We start from the raw sequence: 18,231 nt of genomic DNA, 5'->3' as shown, positions 1-18,231 counted from the left end.
AGAGGTGGAAGGGAGAGACCTCTCATACACAATGACATCAATCTTTTATCTTTATCTTATGTCTGCTGACCAACTTTGTTTCGCTATAATCTCAAGCTAGTTAAAGGGTAAAACTTCTAGGCTGCTTAGTACCAACACGTTATGTGAATACATTCCTTTTAAAATTATTTTTATTTTTATTTATTTATTTGAGAGAGAGAATGAATGGGTGTGCCAAGGCCTCCAGCTACCACAAATAAACTCCAGACACATACGCTACCTTGTGCATCCGGCTTACATGGGTCCTGGGGAATCGAACCTGGGCTCTTTGGCTTTGCAGATAAGCACCTTAACTGCTAAGCAATCTCTCTAGCCCATACATTTTTTTTTTTTATTCCATGATTATAAAATATATCCCATGGTAATTCCCTCCCTCCCCACCCCCACACTTTCCCACTTGAAATTCCATTCTCCATCATATTAGCTCCCCATTACAATCATTATAATTACATATATACAATATCAACCTATTAAGTATCTTCCTCCCTTCCTTTCTCTACCCTTTATGTCTCCTTTTTAACTTACTGGCCTCTGCTACTAAGTATTTTCATTCTCATGCAGAAGCCCAGTCATCTGTAGCTAGGATCCACATATGAGAGAGAACATGTGGCGCTTGGCTTTCTGGGTCTGGGTTACCTCACTTAGTATAATACTTTCCAGGTCCATCCATTTTTCTGCAAATTTCATAACTTCATTTTTCTTTACCGCAGAGTAGAACTCCATTGTATAAATGTGCCACATCTTCATTATCCACTCATCTGTTGAGGGACATCTAGGCTGGTTCCATTTCCCAGCTATTATAAATTGAGCAGCAATAAACATGGTTGAGCACGTACTTCTAAGGAAATGAGATGAGTCCTTTGGATATATGCCTAGGAGTGCTATAGCTGGGTCATATGGTAGATCAATCTCTAGCTGTTTTAGGAACCTCCACACTGTTTTCCACAATTAGCCCATACATTTTTGAAAAGCCACTCTGGTTATCTCTGGATCCTTAGAGAAGGAGCCAGACCAGGAGAGAGGTGATTAAACCAGTAGAGGGTCTACCATATTGATGGTAGGTTTTCTTTTTTTTTCTTTTTTTTTTTTTTACCCTTTTTAAAAATTTATTTTATCATTTTTATTTATTTATTTGAGACAGAGGGAGAGAGGATGGGCACACTAGTGCCTCCAGCCACTGCAAATGAACTCCAGGTGCATGCGCCACAATGTATATCTGGCTAATGTGGGACCTGGAGTCTTTAGGCTTCACAGGCAAGTGCCTTAATGGCTAAGCCATCTCTCTAGCCTGCATATTTACTCTTACACACAAAGGACATGGAAGTAGGAAGGGAAACACATTTAAAGTTAAAGTGTATTAGAAGTGTAAAAGCCAGGAAATGGTTTCTTCAGTGTACTTACAGCACTGTTTGTGGTAGAGAAGGGCTTACTGCTCTATTTTCCATGTGGAGTCCCTGACAAATTCTTCTTCTGAAGTAGGTCTCTAGAACCCTTCCTGATTAGCACCAGGTACACTGAGTTTTCTCTATCTAATAAATGTTTTCTCTTTTTTTTTCTTTTCACAATTTTTATTAACATTTTCCATGATTATAAAAAATATCCCATGGTAATACCCTTCCCCACCCCTGCACTTTCCCCTTTGAAATTCCATTCTCCATCATATTACCTCCCCATCTCAATCATTCTTACATATATACAATGCCAACCTATTAAGTACCCTCCTCCCTTCCTTTCTCTTCCCTTTATATCTCCTTTTTAACTTACTGGCCTCTGCTACTAAGCATTTTCATTCTTACGCAGAAGCCCAATCATCTATAGCTAGGATCCACATATGAGGGAGAACATGTGGCGCCTGGCTTTCTGGGCCTGGGTTATGATGGTAGGTTTTCTATGAAGAACAAGTAAGCTCTTTTGAAGGGCTGAAGAGATGCAAATAATAATCTTATTTATTTAATTTTTTCTTTTTTAAAAATTTAATTAAAATTTTTTTTTATTAACAACTTCCCTGATTATGAAAAATGCCCCATGGTAATACCCTCCCTCCCCCCACTTGCCCCTTTGAAACTCCACTCTCCATCATACCCCCTCCCCATGTCAATCAGTCTCTCTTTTACTTTTGATGTCATGATCTTTTCCTCCTCTTATTATGGTCGTGGTGTCAGGCACTGTGAGGCCATGGATATCCAGGCCATTCTGTGTCTGGAGGGAGAATGTTATATGGAGTCCTGCCCTTCCTTTGGCTTTTACATTCTTATTTATTTGGGAGTGGGAGAGAATGGGCACACCAGGGTCTCCAGTTACTGTAAACAAAGTCCAGATGCATGTGCCACTTTGTTCATCTGGCATTATATGGGTACTAGGGAATGGAACCTTGGTTCGATTGGCTTTGCAGGTAAGCGTCTTAATGGCTAAGACATCTCTCCAGCCTTCCCTCACATTTATTTTTTTTTTTTTTTTTGAGGTAGGGTTTTGCTCTAGCCCAGGTCTGGCTGACCTGGAATTCACTATATAGTCTTGGGGTAGCCTTGACCTCAAGGCTATCCTCCCACCTCTGCCTCACAAGTGCTGGGATTAAAGGTGTGTGCCACCATGCTCAGCTCTAATAACCCCTTCAAACAACATGACACTATGTCCTTTGGAAGCCAACGACTTTGGTTTTTGAATGTTGCACCCTGCATATACATAAGAAGATGGCATCTTTCACACAACAGGAGGACAAATTCTTTGTCACTATCTTCCATGTTTATGAGAAATTGCTACAGGGAAGACAAAAATTCCACCAGAGGAGTAGGCCACGCATAACATTAAGAATTTTTAGGTGTATTCCTCACAGAGTATTTTTGCCATATGTGATCTTTTATAGACTCGCATGAAGATTAAAAAAAGGTTACGAACATTTATTCTGTATCTATTCCTATGTGCCAGACATTGAGTCAAATGCTTAGTTATACCATAAGGTTGACATTTTAGACGTGATGAAGCTCAATCAGAAATGACAAATACATGTAAAACAAACAGCTACTTCTAGGAACCAAACCCATGACAGCAAACAACACCTAATGCTGGGATGATCCAGTTACATCTGGGGGAGTAGCCAACACTGTGATACTAATAAATGTGCTTGTCAATTCTTTTTTTTTTTTAATTTATTTATTTATTTATTTGAGAGCGACAGACACAGCGAGAAAGACAGATAGAGGGAGAGAGAGGGAATGGGCGCGCCAGGGCTTCCAGCCTCTGCAAACGAACTCCAGATGCGTGCGCCCCCCTTGTGCATCTGGCTAATGTGGGACCTGGGGAACTGAGCCTCGAACCGGGGTCCTTAGGCTTCACAGGCAAGCGCTTAACCGCTAAAGCCATCTCTCCAGCCCAGCTTGTCAATTCTTATAGAGCATCACTGGGGGTGGAGTAGTATATATTCTATAAAATCTCATTTCAGCCAGGCTTGGTGGCATACACGCCTTTAATTCCAGCACCCAGGAAGCAGAGGTAGGAGAACTGCTGTGAGTTCAAGACCAACCTGAAACTACACAGTGAATTCCAGGTCAGCCTGAGCAAGAATGAGACCCTACCTCGAAACAACAACAAAAACAAACCCCAAAAAAACCTCATTTCAACAAAGAAACCTGTACTTTACTCATTTTTAGAAGGACCCCCCCCCCTTTTTTTTAAACAGAACCTCATTATTTAGCCCTGGCTGGTCTCAAACTTGTGATGATTGTCTTGCCTTTGCATTCTGACTGCTTTGGAAATTTTGTCTTATGAGTATCATCTGAGAAATAGTTATATGAGGATATAAAGAAAGGACAGTTTAGAAATTAAAAAATGTATATGGAGAAATGGACAAGTAAGTATCCTTTTGTTATTAACCATGAACAAGCTATTAAACTAGACCAGATAAAATTTATCATTGGTCAGTACCACTTGTAATCATGTAATAGTTGATACTAAAATTCTAAGGGCTGGAGAGAGAGCTCCGACAGTAAAGTGCTTGCTAAAGACCTAAGTTAGACCCCCAGTACCCACATAAAAATGCCAGATGTGGCATCATATGCCTGTTATACCAATGACAAGGAGGCAGAGACAGAAGGATCTCTGGGGTTTGCTGGTCAGCTAGTCTAGACTAACTGGTTAGCTTTAGGCCAATGAGAGACATTATTTCAAAACGAGTTAGAGGCCTCGAGAGATGGCTAAGGTGCTTGCTGACAAAGTCTAACGACTTGTCCTGGGTTGGAATTCCCAGTACCCACATAAAAAAGTCAGATACACAGAGTGGCACTTGCATACCCATTCTCTGTAAATAAAAAAGGATAATCATATATTAAGATAACTTGAGGGCTGGAGAGATGGCTTAGCGGTTAAGCGCTTGCCTGTGAAGCCTAAGGACCTTGGTTCAAGGCTCTATTCCCCAGGACCCACATTAGCCAGATGCACAAGAGGGCATGTGCATCTGGACTTTGTTTGCAGTGGCTGGAGGCCCTAACATGCCCATTCTCTCTCTGTGCCTCTTTCTCTCTCTGTCTGTCGCTCTCAAATAAATAAACAAATAAATAAATATATTTTTAAAAAAGATAACTTGAAAGAGTTTTAACAGAAAAAAAAAGAGCCAAAAAAGGAGGTACAATTACTCTAAGCTTTAATTAAATTCTTATAGTAAGTTGGCCATATATATATATATATATATATATATATATATATATATATATATATATATATATATATTTAATTTTATTTATTTGCAAGCCGAGAGAAGAGAGGCAGGCACAGAGAGAATGGGCATGCAAGGGCCTCTAGCCCCTGCAAACAAACTCCAGATGTATGTGCCCCTTGTGCAGCTGGCTTATGTGGGTCCTGGAGAATCGAACCTGGGTCCTTTGGCTTCGCAGGCAAACGCCTTAACTGCTAAACCATTTCTCCAGCCCTGGCTATATATTTTAACTGGATGTTTTAGACTTATAAAGAAAATACTACAATTTGAAGTGATTATATATTTAAAAGTTTATTTTATTTTTTGAGATAGGGTCTTCCTAGGTAGCCTAAGAGACCCTCAAACTCACAACCTTCTCTCTTAACCTCTTTATTTTATTGTATGAACAATAAGTGTGTTGGTCTCTCAACCTCTTGAGTGCTAAGATTATGGAGATATGCCAACATACCAGGAAAAAGGTGTTTTTTAAAAATTACATATACTTGTAATAATCTTCAGAAGAGTTATATTTTATCACAATAGAATTATTGAAACTCTTGAGAACCCTAAATATTTCTCCTAAATGTAGATTGACATTAGTGGCACAGACTTTTCAATTTGAATTATAAAATTTAAAATAATTCAGGAACAATCCTATCTTGCCTCTGCAATGCATCTCACATTACTGTTCTACCTGAATAAATTTCATAGCTCTCCATCTATTACTGCATCTAACACCACCAGCATAAATCTAGTCTGTAGCCCTCACTCACTGACTTAGCTCCTTCTTTATCACTTCATGTACTTTCAAATTTTTCTAGCTTCAACACTTTTTTTTTTTTTTCAAGGCAGGGTCTCATTCTAGTCCAGGCTGACCTGGAATTCACTACGTAGTCTCAGGTGGCCTCTAACTCATGGAAATCCTTCTATCTCTGCCTCCTGAGTGGTGAGACTAAAAAGTCATGAGCCACTATACCCGACTTCCACACTTATTAGTTAAATGACCTTGAACAAACTTCCTGAACTTTAAAATCATTTATTTATTTACTTATTAGAGAGACAGAGAGAGAGAGAGAGAGAGAGAGAGAGAGAGAGAAAGAGAATGGGTGTACCAGGGCCTCTAGCCACTGCAAATGAACTCCAGACACGTGTGCTACCATATGCATCTGGCTTATGTGGGACCGGGAGAATTGAACCTTAACCCCTAAGCCATCTCTCTGGCCCTCCTCAACTTTAAAAAGCAAGAATCAAAAGTTTCATGTATGATAGAGCCATTAGAGAATTAAATGAGTTAGTAAGTTATATAGCTAGAAGATTGTTTAGCATAAAATAAATATTAAAATAATATCAGGTATTATTTTTGATTACTGTTTTCATTTCCTGCCCCATTGTTTCTTAATCTTTGGAAGACTTTAAAAAAAAAGAAAAAAGCCAGCTGGGTATGGTGGTACACGCCTTTAATCCCAGCACTTGGGAGGCTGAGATAGGAGGACAGCTGAGTTCCAGGCCACTTACATAGTAAATTCCAGGTCAGCCTGGGCCAGAGTGAAACCCTAATTTGAAAAAAAAATAAAACAACAACAAGATAGAAATAAACTCAATTTCAGAAATACAACTGAAGGCAGAGGAGACCAGTCCATCCTGCATGGCCAAGGCCTAGCTGGCAGGAAGAGTGAGCACATGATGCTGACTTAGACTCTCCATAAGCTTAGTGCTTCCAACTTCCAGAGGAAGCAGGTAAGCAAAGCTTCATCCTCACACAGAACACTAGACTATATGCTAAGAAGAAAAAAACAACTGGGATTTTAAAGCCGGGTGTGGTGGCACACGACTTTAACCCTAGCACTCAGGAGGCAGAGGTAGTGAGTTTGAAGCCAGCCTAGGACTACCTGGGCTAGAGTCCAGACCCTTTCCTGAAAAAACAAACAAACAAAATTATAATTGATACTTTCAAAATCATTCTAACTTTAAAAGAACAATTTTAATTTTTATTTATTTATTCATTTGACAGAGGGGGAATGAATGGGTGCACCAGGCCACTGCAAACGAACTCCAGAAACATGTGCTCCCTGGTGCATCTGGCTAATGTGGGTCCTGGTGAATTGAACCTGGGTCCTTTGTCTTTGCAGGCAAGCACCTTCCGCTAAGCTATCCCTCTAGCCCCTTTTGTAAACTTTTTTTTTTTTATTTTCTCGGTTTTTCGAGGTAGGGTCTCACTCTGGTCCAGGCTGACCTGGAATTCACTATGTAGTCTCAGGGTGGCCTCGAACTCACAGTGATCCTCCTACTTCTGCCTCCCAAGTGCTGAGATTAAAGGCTTGTGCCACCACTCCCAGCCCTTTTTAAACTTATTTTTGGTTTGTTTGTTTTTTGAGGTAGGGTCTCACTGTAGACTAGGCTGACCTGGAATTCACTATGTAGTCTCAAGGTGTTATCAAACTCATAGCAATCCTTTCACCTCTGCCTCCCAAGTGCTGGGATTCAAGGCATGTGTCAACACACCTGATCCCTAACATTTTTTCAATAGCTCACAATCTGGAGTGACTTTTTAAAAATAAAAATGATCTGGGTGGTGGTGGTGCACGCCTTGAATCCCAACACTTGGGAGGCAGAGGTAGAAGGATTGCTGAGAGTTCGAGGCTACCCTGAGATTACATGGCAAATTCCAGGTCAGCCTGGGCTAGAACAAGACCTTACCTCAAAACCCCCCAAAAATAAAATAAAAACAAATGTATGTATCTTCTTTCATTATAAAAAAAAAATGTTCCAAGCTGTGTGTGCTGGTGCACACTTTTGTCCCGGCACTCGGGAGGCAGAGGTAAGGGGATAGCTGAGTTTGAGGCCACCCTAAAACTACATAGTTAATTCCAGGTCAGCCTGCGCTAGAGTGAGACACTACCTTGAAAAACCACAAAAAAAAAAAAAAAAAAAAAAGTTCCAGCCGGGTGTGGTAAGAGATCACTGTGAGTTCGAGGCCACCCTGAGACTTCATATAGTACATGTTAATTCCAGGTCAGCCTGAGCTAGAGTGAGACCATACTTTGAAACCCCACCCCCAAAAATTGTTCTCCAAGTATTGAAAAGTCTTTTATAGAGGCTTGAGAGAAGGCTTAGTAGTTAAGGCACTTGCCTGGAAAAGCCTAAGGATCCAGGTTTGATTTCCTAGGACCCACAGAAGCCAGATGCACAAGGTGGCATATATGTCTGGAGTTTGTTTGCAGTGGCTGGAGGTTCTGATGCGCCCATTCTCTATCTTCCTCTCTTTCAAATAAATAAAAAATTTTAAAAAGAAAATTCCTTTGCAGAAGACAGACTAGTACCAAGAATATGGATACTGCTACCACATCAGCTATATGCCATTCATTCATACTCTAGCCATGCCTCCTTCTTAGCCTAGTTTTCCCTTTGATCAAGCAAACAGCATTAGCTCAATGCCCCTGTGCTGAGGAAAATTAAGATGCTTCAGAGAAGATAAAAAATGAGCACCTTAATCTATTCATTACACACAGTAAAGGGAATTCCTCATTTATAGGGTAAAAGTTGAAAGCCATGGAAGACGCATTTCAGGGCCCCTTATATGTGTGTATGTTCATCCCAACACCAGGTCCCGCCCTTCAGTGACATGCAAACAAGCCCATACATCCCATCCCTCCACCCTTGGCCCACACCCCCATATACCTCAGCTATGGTCATTCTCAGGGCACTGACAGGGGAGAGCTCAATATCCACCAGTTGGGCAGCTTTTAAACTCTGCCCAGTAAAGATTGCACAAGGACAGAAAACAGCAAAGAGTTAGAATTTTAAGGCAAAAAGGGACATTCCAGCCAAGAACATTTAGCACAGTGTCTAGAAACACAGAAGGATTTAGGGTTCTAGTTGTGCTTTAGAAAGCAAGGTAAGAGACACTATTACTCTGATATTTCTAAGGTGAATGGGAAGAGATAAAATATTTCAAATGGTCCTAATTTTATCAAGTTTGATAAACTTGTCTATATACACTGTATCTTCCTGTCATTTTGTTTTGTTGAAAGAGTTCTCACTATGTAACCCAAGGGTACTCGGAACTCACTGTGTAATTCAGGCTTACCTCAAACTTGAGGCAATCCTCTAGCCTCAGCCTCCTTCCTGAGTGGTGGGATGAGAAGCATGAGCCGCTGTGGTGGCTTGAATGTAAATGTCCCCCACAGCTTCTTACTTAGGCTCCAGTTGGCGGAGGGTTTTGGAAGAGACCTTGCTATAGGTGGTGTGCAGGCTGAGTCCAGCCCCACTGTGTGTTCAGAGCCAGCTTGTGTTTGCTGCTCTCTCTGTGCTCCGGATGTGTGATGAAGTGATGTGGCTTCCTTCACCATGATGAAGCTTCCCCTGGACTCTATAAGCTTGAAATAAACCCTTTTTTCTTATAAGCTGCTTCTGGTCAGGTGTTTTGGCCTAGCAGCAAGAAGCTAAATGCCATAGTCACTAAGCCTGGCTTTATACTCCATACCTCTTAATGTTATACTTCACTTACCCCAGGCTTCAATGGACAATGTCATTGCATCTTTATGCAAAAGCTGACTAATTTAAAAGGGGAGGGCTACTAATGATATAAAGGGGAAAGCTTACTATTTAGAAAGAAATACTGATTTCCTACATTTCTTTATTTAGCCAGGAACAGGGCTACTTAAATTGTAAGAAAAGAGGCAGATATGGTGGCTCATACCTGTAATCCCAGCAGTAAGTAGGCAGAGGTATAAGGATTTCTGTGAGTTCAAGACCAGCCAGGGCTATATAGTGAGATTATGTTTCAAGAAAAGAAAAAAATAAGAGGAAAAGAAGAACAGTAATGAGCATGTCTGGCGATACATTTCTAGTAAACTGATACCATTTAAAATCTGGAACTGTATTATAAGCTCTATGTTCTGATCCTAGATAACCAAAATGTCTTGTTTGTCCTGACTTGTTTACATTGAAAGAATGTGCTAGAAATGCCCACAGTGTGCCTTCTCACTTTCTATTAAATTTCACATTTTATGTTACCAAATATTTTGACTTTTCAAAAGTCATGTACTTTAAGAAGCTTTTTTTTTTTTTTTTTTGTTAGTTTGTTTTTCGAGGTAGGATCTCACTCTAGCCCAGGCTGACCTGGAATTCACTATGGAGTCTCAAAGTGGCCTCGAACTCATGGTGATCCCCCTACCTCTGCCTCCCGAGTGCTGGGATTAAAGGCGTGCACCACCACGTCTGGCAAAATTCAAGTAATTTAAAGCATTTATCAGAAACTTAGGAAAAATGTATGATAAATATTTTCCAGTTGGGGTTTACATTATTTCTCTTAACATTATAAAATCTGAATGAAATTATCAAAGGCCTATAATTTCATTAAGGCCAAACTATTTTTTCACACACATATTTATTATTCCATTTATTTTTTTTATTTTTTTAATTTTTATTAGCATTTTCCATGATATTATTCCATTTATTAAATATAGTCTGGCTCAAATTTAACCACTGGTTGCTATGGAAGAACATAACATGAAAAATTTCATGACTAGAAAGCATAATTTATGTTTGAATAAATTAACTGAATTTTTTCTTAGATTTCAGATTTTTAGTAATTTGCCTTCTAATTTAGCCTCACTTAGTGGACAGCTGCTAGCATAAAGACATGGATGGGTTAGCCACATGTAACAAAGAAGAACTGTCATGGGATCTGAATCTTCACAGTTAATTTTTCTATTAATCCCAAGGGTGACAGTCACTCAAGCACAGACAACAGAAGAAATGGAGATACGGCATTTCCTTACAGTATCACTGTCACAAGGCTGGAACTGGAAGGGCTGAGGCTTGTGAAATACAGCATTCTCTTGCAAAAACAACTGAAGGTTATAGTCCCGTACTACCTGAAGAGGGAAAAAAAGGTATTTTTAAGTCTTAGGTTAAAATGTTCAGTAATTATATTCTAAAGTTTAAGGTTTATTCAGCTTTTTTCTAAATAAATGAGAATTCTAACATGATGTGGTCAAAAAGAAATGATAAAGTCAGGTGTAGTGGCACACACCTTTAATCTCAGCACTTTGGGAGGCAGAGGTAGAAAGATCGTTATAGCAGTTGGAAATGATTTTTTTCCCTTAAAATTTTTTAATCGAGTTTTTATAAAAACATTGTAATCTTATATCCCCTCTCCCCACCCCAATTCTGATACAGTGGAGTTGTTGGTAGGAAATGATTCTTAATTTCTTTTCTGGATCATTCATTGATTGAATACAGAAATACAACTGGTTAGTTACTGTGTGTTGACCTTGCATCAACATAGCTTCTTGGCATTTGGCAAGATCAAATGATCTTGTACCCAAAACTCTACTGAATCCCTTATTTTAATAATGTTTAGTAGTTTTCATACAGATTTCCTATAAACGATCATGTAATTTGGAAATAAAGGTTCTTGGAAGGCTTTGAGCTTCATTTTCACAAATGCTATCATGTTTTGCAAGTTCCCTTAGTTTCTAAGGTTCTTTTTTTCAATTACAAAAGGGTGTTGAAATTTGTCACAAGCCTTTTACATATCCCTTGAAATGATCATATAATTTTTCTCATTCTATTAAGGTCACTTTTTTGGTTAGTCTTCAAAGTATTTATGAATAGTAACACTAGACAATTTAATTGTCAAAGAAACAGAGAATAAAACTGTTATTTTATGTATTGTTTAAAGAGTCCATTGTGAATTGATAGAGGTTTCCTTATGCAGACAGAAAGCAAGCATATATAAACATACTATAAAGGATAGTAGAATTATCTTTGGAGTTACTATTCTAAATAAAATTATCTATGACAACATCTGCTTCAGTTACATATACAAAGCATTACATAAAATATTAAGGAGTAAAAGCAAGCTTCATAAATAATTAAAATTTAAGGAAAGCTCCCAGGGCCAGCTGTTTTCACTTAGGGAGTGAACAATATAGAGGGCACCTTTACATTTATAGTGTGTCATGTCTGCATGAATTAGTCTCAAAATTACCCCTTTTGGGAATATGTTACATTTTAGGCATGTGGGAAAAATAGTTTTAAACTCCACAAGACAAAAGTAATAATGCCATAGAATAAAAAAGTCTAGACTTTCAAACTTCCCATTGAAGCACTGGGCTGCTTTTGGCAATGTAACAAAAGCAGCAGAGGGAGCTTTGTAACAGAAAGGCACATAATGTAACATGTGTGCGTGAGCTCTTCTCACTTGCAACAAGGAGGCACATCTCCCAGATACATCATTCATATTAAATTTTTATTCCAACCACTTTCAATCTTACCATAAGAGAATCTCATTTATACCTTATCCCTAGGGAGTGAGATACTCACGAGTGAATGCAGAAAATGAAAGCTTATCTCTGTGTCCAAAGCAGTTCATAAATGCTTAATTCATTTTCAATTAAATAATATAAGCTACAGATATATTATAGTAGAATACTACAATATAGGAAGCATCATGTGTTCCTCTCCCTGAAATGAATATGGTATTGCCAACCTTATGGAATTTATGTTGTAACATACGCCAAAAATGCCTCAAAAATTAAATATATGTATAGTATTAGGTATTTTTATGACATTAAAATTTTTTAATATTTTTACTTATTTATTAGAGTCAGAGAAAGAGGGAGAGAGCGAATGTGAGAGTGAAAATGGGTATGACAGGGCTTCTGGCCACTGCAAATAAACTCCAGAGGCGTGCACCCTCTTGTACATCTGGCTAACATGGGTTCTGGGGAATCGAACCTGGGTCCTTTGGCTTTGCAGGCAAGTGCCATAAGCCATCCCTCCAGCCCTTTTATGACATTTTTATGAACTAAAACCAGTATATCTGACCTAACATTTTCTTAGAAAAAGAAATTTAAAAAATTTTTTGCTGCTCTCTCATTGTTCAGGCCTGCAAGAGTGCTGTAGTCACATGGGAACAGCAGCTGGTGGCCTCCAGCGCTGGCCACAGTAGAAATGTTTACCCCTCAATCCCAAACCTTTCTTCAGTGGGCTAACAGAAAAGCCAGTGAGGGTGGAACTTAATTGGGGAATGGAGTACAAGGGCTACCTGGTATCTGTAGATAGCTACATAAACATGCAGCTTGCAAATACATAAGAAGAAAAATACCCAAGAAGAAGCTGTGGCATTGTCTGGACATCTGAGTGAAATTTTGTGAAGTTTTAATAAGGTGTTACAATGTCCTTTGTACCAGAGGTGTTGAAGAAGATGGGAAACGAGAGAACAGCACCTTTTGTTGGAGATTTATGCATCATTTCTAGATAATAAAGATTATTTTCAAAAAAAATTTCTTTTGCCAAGAGTTATCTCTCTGACAAAATAAAAATACAGGGCTGGAGAGATGGCTTAGCGGTTAAACACTTGCCTGTGAAGCCTAAGGACCCCAGTTCGAGGCTCAATTTCCCAGGACCCACGTTAGCCAGATGTACAAGGGGGCGCAGGCGTCTGGAGTTCATCTGCAGTGGTTGGAGGCCCTGGCGCACCCATATTCTCTCTCTCTCTCTGCCTCTTTCTCTCTCTGTCTGTCGCTCTCAAATAAATAAAAAAATGAATAAAAATAATTTAAAAAACCAAAAATACAGTTTATAGTCAAATTAAAAATTAAAGGTCATCCTTACATTTATCTCCACTGAATGCAATCTGCAAATTTCACTTCTAAATAGTTCATAGTTAATAAATAACTAAATAGTTAATGAGGGGAAAAGGCAGAAATAAGAACAAAGACTTTACTGCACATCACAGATTTCAGTTAAAGCAGAAAAAAAGAAAAAAAACTTTTTTTTTTGTTTTTCAAGGTAGGGTTTCACTCTAGTCCTGGCCTGGCTTTTTTTTTTTTTTTTTTTTTTTTTGGTGTTTTGAGATAGGGTCTCACTCTAGCCCAGTAGCCCAGGCTGACTTGAAATTCACTCTTTATTCTCAGGGTGGCCTTGAACTCATGGGGATCCTCCTACCTCTGCCTCCCAAGTGCTGGGATTAAAGGTGTGCGCCACCATGTCCAGCTTTTTTTTTTTTTTTCTCTTTTTTTTTGAGGCAGGGTCTCACTCTAGCCCAGGCTGACCTATAACTAACTCTGAAGCCCTAAGCTGGCCTTGAACTCACAGTGATCTTTTTACCTCAACCTCCCGAGACTAAATGCTTGTGCCGCCATGCCTGTCTAAGAAACAAAAATGTATGGTCTTAAGTAAACTTACCTAAAAAAACTGAAAATATAGGGCCCAAACTGAAAAACTTGAGATACCAAGAACAAAAACTCCAAAAATATAGAAAGAAATAATGTAGGGCTGGAGAGATGACTCAGGAGCTTTCCACTCAAGTATAAGGACCTGATTTGCTCTGAGTTCAATTCCCCAGACCCATGTAAAACAGCTGGGTATGGCCACACGTGTGCATAACCCCAGTTTTGTAGGGGCAAAGACAAGAGAATTGCTGGGGCTCACTTGTCAGCTAGTCTGACTGAAAATGGCAGCTCCAAATTCAGTGGAAACTGTCTCAAGAAAACGTGATAAGCGATAAATGAAGACAGCCGATGTTCTCCTCTGGCTTCCACACATGCATGCATGCACATATGCATCTGCATGCACACATGTGTATAGCACACACACAGCACACATATTACACATAGACATGCAAAAAAAATAGAGTAGATGAAGTCAACAATTAAGGAAACACCATGGGAAAGCAGGAGAAAACCTAGTTCTGGTAAAACTAATAAAACAGACTGGTGTGTTTCATCAAGATAATAAAATACCAACAAAGAACTAGCAAGAGAGACCACTACAGAGGTGGTCTTATAAAAAAAGGTGTGCCACAAGATTTGGTAAACAGACAACTCTCTAGAAAAAGGTAACTTACCAAAATGTACTGGAAAACAAAGACATAATAATGCTCAGAACACCTGGATTGATTAGTAAACTTAAAAGATTTTGCTCAAGGTAGGCTTCCAGCCCAAAGCAAGGAGGACAAAGCTATTCATCAAGGTCCTCATGCCTGACGGCTGTGAATCAAACTGACAAGAAAGCCTAGCACTGGAACAGTCTTCTCTATCAGCCCACCAGGGTCCAGCATTGCAGAGGGTGCGGAGGACTAAACATGAGTGCTGCTCTCGTAGCCAGCCAGAGAACCTTCCCTAGGCAGAGATGGTAGACACTGAAGAGACTCTAAACTCATCACTGCAGAAAATAAAGACTTCTAACACACCCTCTAAGGTAGAATGGGGGCTTGGGAGAAGACATGAGAATACAACCAATTTACAGAATGTTCGTACATTAAAGTCTCCAATAAAAATTATTTAAAACATTTGTTCAAAAGTTAAAAACCTGACTCCAGATGGAATAAAATCGACAAGCTTTCACAGCTGTTGTTTCTCCAATAATATTTTTTTGCTAAAAATTTCAAGTATACATCATAAAAAGTAAAAAGAATTGTGTAACCGACATATACATTATAATTGCATAATTAACTTTTTTCATATTAATATTTTATTTCATTGTCTTTCATAAAACTTTTCCTTCCTTTCCTCCATCCCTCCTCCTTTCGTCCTTTGTTCCTTCCACTCATCCATCTTTCCTTCTCCCCCTTTCTTCCTTCTTATGTATTAATTAATTTTTTACATCTTTTATTGGGTTCTGGGATGGGGGAATAAGTATATGAAAAGACACTAAAGTATAAGTCTAGGAATGCTGGTATTTCCACACCAACTTAGCATTTTTAATGTTTTTAAACAAGTAGCACTGGGATCTTAAGTATGCTGAAAACAAAAATATTCACTAAGGAGAAGGTAAGGATAAAGAATCTGTGTCCTTTTTCATTCCTGCCTTTGGACATGGTCTTGAAAAGATTCCTTTCCAAACAGTTTCTAAAGATACTAGCCAGTTCTCATTCTCCTTGCCAAAAAGAAAATTGAGCTAGATGGTTTAAAGAAGTTATAAAATATATGTGGTGGTGGTAGGGGAATGGGTACATTAAGGTCTCTTGCCACGGCAAATGAACTCCAGATGCATGAGCTACTCCTCTCCCTAGGTAGTCTCCCTCTAGCCCAGGCTGACCTGAAACTCTGTAGCCCCAGGCTGGCCTTGAACTCACAGAGATCCTCCTACCTCTGCATCCTGAGTGCTGGGATTAAAGGCGTGTGCTATTAACCTAGCACTGCATGTGCCACTTGGTGCATCTGGCTTTACATGGGCACTAGGGAATTGAACTTGGGCTTTTAGGCTTTGCTACCAAGTGTCTTTATTTATTTATTTAGTTTTTCGAGACAGGGTCTCACTGTAGCTCAGGTTGACCTGGAATTCATTATGTAGTCTCAGGGTGGCCTTGACAGCAATCCAACTTCTGTGTTCTGAGTACTGGGATTAAAGGCATGTGCCATCAAGCCCAGCTGTTTTGTTTGTCTGTTTTTGTCTTTTGGTTTTTTTGAGGTAGGTCTCACTCTAGCCCAGGCTGATCTGGAATTCACTATGTGTTCTCAGGGTGGCCTTGAACTCACAGCAATCCTCCTACCTCTGCCACCATGCCTAGCTCAACTAACAAGTGTCACTGAGCAATCTTTTCAGCTCCTATTTTTATAAATGTATGCATTCATTCAGTAAGGAAATATTTACAATCCATTTACCAGCAAGAAAATAATATGTACTAAACATAGGAACAATTCCTCTTCTAAGGGATAGTTTTACTTCTGTAACAAATTCTAATCTATCAATAAGATTCTGATAAAAAGCTGACACAGAGCCGGGCGTGGTGGCGCACGCCTTTAATCCCAGCACTTGGGAGGCAGAGGTAGGAGGATCGCCTTGAGTTCAAGGCCACCCTGAGACTACAGAGTTAATTCCAGGTCATCCTGGACCAGAGTGAGACCCTGCCTCGAAAAACAAAACAAAACAAAACAAAACAAAACAAAACAAAACAAAACAAAACAAAACAAAACAAAACAAAACAAAACAAAAAGCTGACACAATGGGCTGGAGAGATGGCTCAGCAGTTAAAGTGCTTGCCTATGAAGCCTAAGGACCCAGGTTCATTTCCCCAGTATCCACATAAGCCAAGCCAGATGCATAGGGAGTTTGTTTGCAGTAGCTGGAGGCCCTGACACACGTATTCTCTCTATCTCTCTTTCTCTCTCAAGTAAATAGCATATTTTTGAAAAGCTAACACATTTGTCTTCTCTGTATACTGCATGGCATGTCAACAAAGTTAATAGATCAATATTTTTAATTATAGGAAGAAAAGATCATAACATCAAAATAAAAGACTGGTTGAGAGGGGGAGGGGATATGATGGAGAGTAGAGTTTCAAAGGGGAAAGTGGGGGAAAGGGAGGGAATTACCATGGGATATTGTTTACAATCATGGAAGTTGTCAATAAAAAAAACTCTACGTTTTATCCTCTGGTCTGTGGATTTCAATTCTTTGAGTTCTTAAGACAAGAAAATGGAGGCCACTGACTCTCAGTATAAGTTCTGACACTCAAACTCCTGGGTTATAGCCCAGCCAAGGAAAGCTATATTGCTCTCAAAAGACACCCCAAAATTCCCATATCATACTGGTAACTAGCAAGGAACTCCAATTCCTGTATCAAGACTACACATACAAATTCCAAGACATGTACGTAGAGATGCATGTATTGTGTATGTATGTGTGGATTTCCACATGTGCCCTCTGTGCATGCCAGAGGAAGATAAGGGTGTTTTCTTCCATCACTCTTTCAGACACAAAGTCCATTACTGAACCTGAGTTTGGCTGACAGCAAGCTCCAGTGATCCACCTGTCTCTGCCACCCTCCGCACTAGGGATACAAACATATGTGGCCGTACAAAGTCTTTTATATGGGTACCGGGGGATCAAACTCAGGTACCATGCTTGTGCAGCAAGTATTTTACTGGCTGAGCCACCTCCCCAGCCACAGCATTTGTTTTTAAATCAATTAGCAAACGCTGCATTTCTTGTTGTGCTCCTTCATTATTCTTTGGTCTGATTTAGGACCTGTGGGTTATTAGACACTTATATTATTGTTCTTATTAACAAGTGGCTCAGAGCAGTGTAATTTAAAAGGGAAGGGAGAAGTGAGGAAAGCAGTAGAGGAAGTGTAAGCCACTGGGTGAGGGAAATGAAAGCTGGAGACAGCTCAGAGGAGCTCAGAGGAGCCCAGAAGCTCCAGGAGGCCGGGCATTAGTGGTGCAAGACTTTGATCCCAGCACTCTGGAGGCAGAGGTAGGATTGGGACTTCAAGGACAGCCTGGGACTGTGAGTTCCAGGTCAGCCTGAGCTAGAGTAAGGACACTACCTTGAAAAAAAGAAAACAAGGGCTGGGGAGAAGGCTCAGCAGTTAAGGCGCTTGCCTGAAAAGCCAAAGGACCCAATTCCCCAGGACCCATGTAAGCCAGATGTACAAGGTGGCATACGCATCTGGTGTTCTGTTTGCAGCAGCTCAAGGCCCCAGAGTGCCCATTCTCTCTCTGCCTCTTTCTCTGTCTCTCAATAAAGTAATAATAATAATAAATGCT

General features: G+C 39.7%; 1 protein-coding gene across 5 annotated transcripts in view; it reads right to left on the bottom strand.

Moving 5' to 3' along the window:
- The window catches only part of Fchsd2 (FCH and double SH3 domains 2), a 229,597-nt gene that overhangs the window by 52,813 nt on the left and 158,553 nt on the right, over nt 1–18,231 (bottom strand). For 4 of the 5 annotated variants that reach the window (XM_045145406.1, XM_045145407.1, XM_045145410.1 and 1 more), the window contains 2 exons: nt 10,510–10,605; nt 8,405–8,476 (listed from right to left, as the gene is read on the bottom strand). In XM_045145406.1, the coding sequence (XP_045001341.1) occupies nt 8,405–8,476; nt 10,510–10,605 (168 nt within the window). The remainder of the gene's footprint in view (nt 1–8,404; nt 8,477–10,509; nt 10,606–18,231) is intronic. The other variant, XM_045145409.1, reaches the window with a different exon arrangement.

Source organism: Jaculus jaculus, chromosome 3, assembly GCF_020740685.1.
Source record: "Jaculus jaculus isolate mJacJac1 chromosome 3, mJacJac1.mat.Y.cur, whole genome shotgun sequence".
Lineage (NCBI taxonomy): Eukaryota > Metazoa > Chordata > Mammalia > Rodentia > Dipodidae > Jaculus > Jaculus jaculus.
The sequence above is the reverse complement of the archived record's forward strand: the minus strand, read 5'-3'. Positions and strand labels throughout refer to the sequence as shown.